The sequence below is a fragment of the Austrofundulus limnaeus genome, unplaced genomic scaffold, assembly GCF_001266775.1.
Source record: "Austrofundulus limnaeus strain Quisiro unplaced genomic scaffold, Austrofundulus_limnaeus-1.0 Scaffold445, whole genome shotgun sequence".
NCBI lineage: Eukaryota > Metazoa > Chordata > Actinopteri > Cyprinodontiformes > Rivulidae > Austrofundulus > Austrofundulus limnaeus.
Genome location: NW_013952847.1, coordinates 203,595 through 212,169, shown reverse-complemented (window position 1 = coordinate 212,169; position 8,575 = coordinate 203,595). Strand labels below are relative to the sequence as shown.

At 41.6% G+C, this 8,575-nt stretch overlaps 1 protein-coding gene across 4 annotated transcripts in view; it reads right to left on the bottom strand.

Moving 5' to 3' along the window:
* Positions 1 to 8,575, bottom strand: part of cux2b (cut-like homeobox 2b) — a 157,516-nt gene that overhangs the window by 22,451 nt on the left and 126,490 nt on the right. For all 4 annotated transcript variants that reach the window (XM_014024890.1, XM_014024891.1, XM_014024892.1 and 1 more), the window contains exons 5-8: positions 5,864 to 6,004; positions 5,581 to 5,719; positions 3,248 to 3,339; positions 2,812 to 2,878 (exon numbers count right to left, since the gene is read on the bottom strand). In XM_014024890.1, coding sequence (XP_013880344.1) covers positions 2,812 to 2,878; positions 3,248 to 3,339; positions 5,581 to 5,719; positions 5,864 to 6,004 — 439 coding nt within the window. The remainder of the gene's footprint in view (positions 1 to 2,811; positions 2,879 to 3,247; positions 3,340 to 5,580; positions 5,720 to 5,863; positions 6,005 to 8,575) is intronic.

The window sequence follows — 8,575 nt, the reverse complement described above, 5'->3', positions numbered from 1 at the left end:
TTGTTATTATTATTAAAATTATCTCAGTGGAGGATCAGGTGTGCAAATTAGCATTTAGCTAGTCAACCTCTGTACAAAACAGCATGGCATTGTCCTAACATGCTAACTTGTTCTTCTGTGCTGTCCTTGTCAAATAAACTCATACAGCATGACTGACACTCCATCATGTTGGGGTTTTAAACCAAAAAAATAAAATAAATAAAATATTTAAGAGCAATACTGATCATGTCATGAGGGGAGAGGTATGGAGCCACAAAATGTAAACTCCGGGTCAGAGGAGTAAAATAACACGAGCTGGTTTGGCAGCAAAATGCTAACTTCCAAAAACAAATAATACAGTAAGAAGGAGGGTCAGGAGAAACAAGGATGAAAAGATCCACCCACAGGACCACAGGGAGGCCACAGTTTGATCTAACACTGAGTGAATGTGCAGTGATTACTGAGTGAGAACAGCTGAGTGGACTGAGGATGACTGAAGGGAAAAATCTGATGACAGAGGGAGGAAGCATTAAAAACAGGAATCTATCCAAATATATCCAAATGTAACAACAGGGAAAAACACAACTGGATAACTAGACATGGGTTTTTACGATGTAAAAACAAGTGTGCATTGCCATGTAGCATGTCATTGCAGCATGGCTTTACCTGCAGCATTGGACTTGCAGAAAGAACTTTGACCAAGTTCAAATGTGTTTTCTATACCAGCTTGCGCCTGCCACATCAGCAGGCGTTTGTAATTAAGGTAATTGTGTGACAATATGAAATTTGAAGAGATTTTTTGTTAAAGTTGAATTAGCTGGGTTTTGAACCTTGATCTCCCACATGAAAGTCCATGACATAGACCATTAGACCAATGGAGCTGTGCCAGAAGCTGCTGGCACGGGTTGGTTTGTATGTGTACAGAAAGAGGCCACATTGCCAATACAATTATTGACACAAAAATGCATAATATTACAACAATCGAGCAGTATTAAGATAATATTATAGTAAAACATCAAAATACAATCATTTTAGTACTGTAAACACTGAACTACTGAGTTGAAATATTAAACTATGGTGCAGTACCAAGTTGAGTACAGCATGTGGCAGTATTGGACCAATACAAGGCTCCAATGACTGCCATTATAATTCATTAAACATTATTATCTCATAAACTATAAGTTTTACAGGCACCAAAAGSCATAGCCATCATTTGGCACAGGACCTTTACAGATATAAATTACAATGGCAGCTCTAGGACAAAGTATGCAGGAGGAGAAGCATGGCAAAATTGAGATGACTTGGATGGGAAACAAATCACAATAGTGTGCATTGCATTGGCAATGCACACTGATTAACAAAAAGCAGAAATACACTGGATCAAATCAAACAACCCCTGCAGGTTGATGACAGACTTGTGTGTCCTGAATGATTTCTGAACTAGTCGGTTGAGTTGAACGTGAATGCCTGACTGACTTGTCTTCTGAAAACTGTAAAGGCTGAACTCCAGCTTCCTTTCTCACATCTAACAATCACAGTCGTCTCATTTAAAACAGAAGCTGAGTGGGATTATTCATGAGGTTTGTTTGAAGTTCAACAGTTTCATTTTGCTCACATGGGATCTGAGTGTTCCAACGGTAGATAAGGATGAAAAAACAAGGATGCTGTGATTGTTTTAAATATGCGAACAGGTGTCTGAAGTTTCAGGACAGGATTGTTTTATTTTTATTTTATTTTTTGACAAAACGAGGGGGAAAAAGTGCTCAAAGAACACATTAGACTTTTAATATGCAGATTAAACAGCATTCAGTGAAACCTTCAGTGTCTTTCATGTTTACACCCATCAGGAGAGGTTTAACTAAGTGAGATGATCCAAAGAAAACAAAGAAAGAGGTCGTATTTTTAGTGACTCGTGTTAATAAGTCTTACTTTCTGATGGTTTAGGCCGTGCCCTGGCCACATCTACAGACTGGGACAGATGGCTCCCCCTGACAGCAAACACTAACAGGTGTTGTGGGGGAAATGTTTTGTATCGATCATCACCTCGGACACTCACGTCAAAGAGACAAATAGTCTTATTTTAGTCAGTAAGAGTTACAGSCTCACAGCCTCCAGGTCAGGGAAGAAAAACTGCAAATGAAGCTGTGGGGTCAGCGCTGCTGCCGTCAGCCTCCAAGAATGTGATCAGAGCCGTGCACACGATGCGCGAGTCGAACCAGATAACGGAAACCGCCGCTCCGTCTAGAACGGCTCAAACCTGAACTGGAAAAAAAATGCGTCCAGCCTCAGCAAAATAGATGGCGGTGGCTCTAGAAACATCAGTTCAATTGCGCCATGGATTAAGCCTGGGAGAAAATCCATTAGCAGCGGCTGACTGTGCTCTGGAGCACAACCCAAACAAAGGAGTGTTTACTTTGAATGTCTATCGACATCCTTCATACAAGCTCAGATTCATTTCAGGCGTGCGGTGGATACATTGCGCTCAAAGACCAGGACAAGGTAGAGTGTTTTCTGAAGCAATCTTTAAATGGAGCAATTCTTCTTGAGGGCTGTCAAGGCCCAGCTGCCAGCGCAGGCAAACACAGAGCTCTCTCATCGACCTGCATTAGTGGCTGAGTCACTCTCAGCCTTCACAGTGGCATTCCCCCGCTCCGCGCTGGACCTGGCTGTATGCAGGCAGAACAAGGGCAGCGTTTCGTCACTAATGCACACTTCAGATGCTGCATTAGTGACGGAGGCTACGTTAAGAGCTTCATGGCTGCTGGAGGCGGAGCCGTGCAGGAAGGACCTTGTTACGGTTTGAAAAAAGAGTAGAACGAGGGAGCTTCTTACTTTTTTGCCATCTCCAGCTTGTATTTACACCTCAGGTCCWGCAGCTCTGTCTGAGCAGTGTTCAGAGCTGGTGAGAGAGAGACAAACCACAAGAAGTGAGACATTAACTTCAAACACATGAACTTTCACCTTAAAGCTGCATCACAGAATCATTTACCTGAATAATTCAACAGCTTTTCAAGAAAAATTACTGTTTCTGGCTTAAATACAACTCAAACAATTAGTTAAACAAATAACGACACAAAGATAGGGATATCTGAAGTGAAATTTAAAATAAAGCGACCATGTTTCAAATTTTATTTGTGTAAGGAGCACTGGCGGTAGAGGGGTGTCTCAGCGGGGGGGCACCATGAAGCAAATTCAACAAGAAGTTACTTTTTAATAAGTCCAAATTCAGTTTAACGGCTGCAGTGTTTCCAGTGTTAAAAGCACTTACATGAATGCAGAACTTTGATCTTCTCCTCGGCCTCTGATAGTCTGTCAGACAAACTAACATCAGCRCACTCCTCCTCCTCCTCCTCCTCCCCCCTACGAGAACAAACTGTCAGTTCCTTCTCTACATCACGGGCACACATTTAAAGCTACAATAAAAAGGCCTCTAGGCTGAACAAAATATGCAAAGGCCAGCCACCTCCTCCCTCATAGCGAGGCCTCGTGTGATGAGAGTTCACTAAATAAATTCATTAATGAGCGATTATAAGCTGTGCGTGTCAGACGCTCATGTGGTCAGGACTGAAGCGTTTGGTAAATAAAGCTGTATCTAATTTTTTTTATGCCATGAAAGGAAGGCAATCGTGTAATTCCTCTTGTCAGTGTTTCTGTTAGCAAAATATTTAATGAACCACTGGACTGGTTTTAATGAAACTCTCAGACAATAATCAATAAAAGCACATCTACAGCTGATTCAGTTTTGGAGTCAACCCAATTCTGGATGGCTGCCACAGCTAACTTATTTTAGAAAACACATACATGGCTAAAATTCTGTTAATGTTGCAAATATGGAGTGAATATTTGGTGTGGCAGCAGCTGAGAGTCGCAGGGTCRCACAGTTTTGTTGCTCATACTATTATTGTCATTTCTCAACATAAAAAAGATCATTTTCTTTTAAAAATCTGGCATAATTGTGGGAAACATGCATGTCTTAAAGAAATGATAGGCATTTCATGTTTGGTATGTTTTACAAAGCCACAATTCTCAGCTGTTAAAATAATTAGGATTGTGTTTTTTAAGATTTTACCTCTACAAGACAAAAACAACTAAACGAAGATCAAATAGGGATTATAACATGCATTTTTTGCTTGTGGTTGTAAATAACATGGGTTTATTTTTTGTGCAACTGGAGTTTCTACTGTTGACTAAAAGATTAGATTAAAGCAGATGCAGTTGGGTGAAGAAAATAAAGCATCCTGATCCAACAGGACCAGACAAGACAAATACTGTATTTATTTGTGTATAATACGATGTCATGTATAATACGACCCCCCCCCCTTTTTTTAGCCTAAAAAGCAAAAAAAATTTAATCCTCAAACTACCTCCAATTTCATAAGACTTCAAGATTTTACAGCCTTTGCAGTCTTTATACATATCAGTAAAATCATCATTGCACTGTTCATTTTATTTTAACAACATATGTACTAAAAGGTATTTTGACAACAAATACATATCAGCAAACTATGATTTTGAGCATTATATGAATTCTGGCATTTTACACATAGTCCACCAGGATGCGCCAACACAAAAGTCAGAGACTTCACATGAGATTTGAACCATCTTTTCTTCTTCTTTTCAATTCTGGAAGTGGTCATTCAACTAGATCTGTTACAAAAGGACAACTGATATTACCAACTTTTAAAAACTGTTACGGCCAGAGGTCTTTCTTCTATGTTTATACTAAAGCATGGAATGACATTCCTCAAAACATAAAGTCCATTTCAAAACTACAGCCCTTTAAGAAKAATCTTGTCTGCCATCTGCTGGACACTTTTTGTTGTGCTCATATTTAGACGTCCTTTTTTGCAAATGCTGCCTTTTTGAAATTTGGTATGCTTGTTTGTCTTTGTGTCTATGATGTAAAATGATGTGATTGTGATGCTGCAATCCTGAGTGTTTTTTGTGCTGCAGAACAGGAACCTGCTGTAAAACAGCAATTATGCTGAGTCAGGCTTGATTTTTAATAATCTTTTCCTGTTAAATAAATAAATCAAAATCAAATCAAATCAAACCTTCTGAGGGGAAAAACAGATTACTTCCTACTCGCAAGCGCCCCCTCTGGTGGGGAGACGCTTTTTCAGGGATACAAACTTTTTCAGAACACCGGTAGACGGCAGCCATTACAGATGAACATGTGTGTTTGTTGCTGTTCGAGGAGTAGCTCAGTGACATGCTAATGTCATTTGTTCTTATCATTATTAACGTGCAGGAATACTCCCCCCCTCTTTATATCACATCATGTCGCCTGCTTGGATCTGTTATTATCTCGCTCTGAAGCACAGAGGAGTGTCACAGGTGAGCTTGTTTCAACTGMTTTTTACAACGCAGTCTCATTTCCGGACTCAATAATTTTGTGAATGAAGCAGATATTTCAGTTAAAATACATAAGTAAAAATACTTATCCGAGTATAGTACTACCCCCCAACTTTATGGATGATTTTATGGATTAAATTTTATGTATTATACTTGAATAAATACGGTAATTGTCACATTAATATGAAGAAAAGAACAGTTGTTTCCGTAAATCAAGCATGATCATAAGAAGTTTCTGGTTCTCACCGTCGGTCCTCAGCTCGGTCCTGGTGGTTCTGCTGAGGGGAGCCCGGGGCCCCAGGGGCCGATGTACTGCTAGGGGTCATCAGGGACTCTGAAGTCTCCTCCGTCACAGCTGCATCTGCTGGACCCTCCTCTGTAGGCTCTGTGTGGAGGAAACAACCTGCCACGGTTTTTATCAAGTGCTGGGATATCCTCCCCCGTCCAGCAGCACGCTTACTGGAGCTGTGTCAGGTTTGTACTGAAGCAGCCACTCGAACGCTCCCTGAAATGAATGATTTGGACTGACCTTTCTCTTCAAGGCAGTCCAGGTGTTTCTTCCAGTGCCCGCTGATCTCCCGCACCAGGGCCTCGCTGTCCGGGGCCGACCTCTGAAGCTGCTGCAGCCGTTCCTCCAGGGAGTGCGAGGCCTCCAGCACCGGAGCTGGATCTGTGCAAACAGAAGCACAAACAAATCTCTGCAGGAATGAAAATAAGGAAGAAAAAAATAAAACCTACCAGGGCTCACATAATCGACACAGACTGCTACTTTTCAAAAAAAGCAAAATAGCAGTTTTACGGTGCGTGCTGTGTAAAGCACATTACAGAGTTTTCTGCATTACAGACTATTCCACAGAGACTTGTTTCCAAAGAGTGACTCTTAGACTTTTCTCACAGTCGCCTTTGAAAATTTCACAGGCTTGGACCTAATGACACAAATTCTGCTCAGACCCACGTGTTTGAAAATCAAATCTAATTAGTCTTCTATCGTGCTGATAAATGGCAAAATAAGACAAAAAGATTATAATAAATATGTGACAGAAGTGCCAAGTACACACCTAGGTAAAGTGTAGAAAAAGTGCACTCCTGAAAAGGAGGTGAAAAAAAAAGAGGGATTCTTTAGCACAACAGAGGAGCTGTTTTGCAATGCATGCGCGGCAGCACAGGGCCCATGGGGCCAACTAGGAGGCTGTTTCTCAGCTAACAAGTCTCCTCTGTATCATTTGATCATTTAAATTATTATGCCAGGAATTCTCAGGAGGCAGCTCGGCACTCCACATCACAGGGCTGTTTTTAATCTTCCCCTTCCCTTTCTTCCCCTCCCGAAAAGTTCAACAGCTCAGAGAGAGAGAGCTGCTCCTGTTGTGTACCTGCCTGCCGAACACCAAAGGAGGTGACTTCTAGTGCCAAAGCACAGAGAGGGAAACTCAGGGGAGCTCCTTGACAAGGGGGGAGGCAAGATGTGGAGCCACACGCGCGCACACACACACACACACACACACGCACTAAAACACACACACACACACGCACAAACACTAAAACACACACACACACCACAGCCCTTCAAAACTCGAAAAGAGGAAGAAAATCGCTGCTTTGCTGCACAAACTTTTCTCCCACAGCTTTCATCCACTCATCTTAAGACTTCTGTGTGGAACCCAATTGGATCCCTTCTCCAGTATGGGCACTGACTGAAGTGACTTTTTATAAGAAGTTGGAGCCAAAGAGGTTTAAACTTTTGCCAGACGCCACGGAAAGGCAGCGAACTCCGAGCCGGCAGGCCACTGAAAAACAAAACGCTCATCAAGGAACCCCGAACTTTTGCAATTTGTTGAAATCCTGCTCGCAACGTTGCAGCTCGCCACATCTGCATTTTCATCAGACAAAACATTTTGGACCATTTAATTGATGGACTTTTTTTTATTTTCCCAGGATCGTTTACAGTCAAACATGGCCTGCGTTGGTTGTTGCACCGAGTGTGGAGCTGTTGCATCAGTCACAGGGGACATCACTATTAAGAGCACAGCCCTTCTAAGACAAACAGGATGACTTAAAGCACTGCTATTCCATCGACCCTCTGTCACAGAAATCACTTTATCAGCCTCTTTCCCATATATCCTTTCAACTTTTAATGATCAAAGGACAGAGATTATAGTAAGGGATCTCTCACACATGGACAAGCCAGGATTATCAATCAGTGGCAGGGGAGCGGAGTAAAGTCAAATTTAAAGTGAAGGGATATAACTTGAGTCTGTATACAAAATTAACCCCCATCAAAGCCAAGCAGCAGGGATGTTCTCCGAGGGCTCAGGATCTACAGTTACCAAGTCCACCAAGTCTGCTTAGAACTTTAGAAAACTCAGCTAATTGATGTAGCTAATAAGAAGCACTGAAGCCTCTGCTTCAAAAAAAGAGGCTCTGACACTAAATCCACCAAATAAACCTGAAGCAGAGCTTCAACATGAAACATAAAGCTCACAGCCCTGTCAACGACTAAATATTAGAACGTTAATGAAGTCTTATTCGCACAGAGGCCACTGTGACTCAGTGCATCTACAGTGTATGGAGGTACATTTTTAATTTATCCATTATCTTAATTATGGATGAGTGAATGTCTGCTCTCAGGTTATAGTAAGAGACAGAGAACCAGCAGCTTGTCCGAGCTAATAAATCTAATAAATCACTGGATATTTAATGTAGCCTTGCCTCTGGTGAATACAGATCCAACAGGATCACATCCGGGCTAAGTGCTGCTAAGTGCGATGGAACTAAATCAGAACATTTCTGAAGAGAAATTTAAAATGAGGGTGTCAAACTCATTTTCACTGAGGGCCATATGAACGTTATGGTGGCCCTCAAGGGCCAGGTGTAATTAACTTTGATAATTCATGTTGAACTTTGACTAAACATCACGTTCGTTGTCTCACTGCTGCAGCTGAGCCCTGCTAACAAACAATAATTGAGCTCTACCTGGTATTTCCAGCATAGAAACAGTGTTTTACAGGGGTAATATCATGTAAAATCAACTTTGAGTTTTATATCATTTTATAATGTTATACTGTCATCAAAAACATGCCCAAAGCCTTGCTTTGACTCATTCATGTGTGTTTGAGAAATCCTGTAGCGTTTTTAGGAAGCCATGCTGAGGAGCAAAATGACAGGTGGGGACCAGGAACGCCTTTTGGTACCAGAAACGCTCCTGGGATGTGTCTTTAAGCCGAGCTTCCTCATGGCGGAGCCC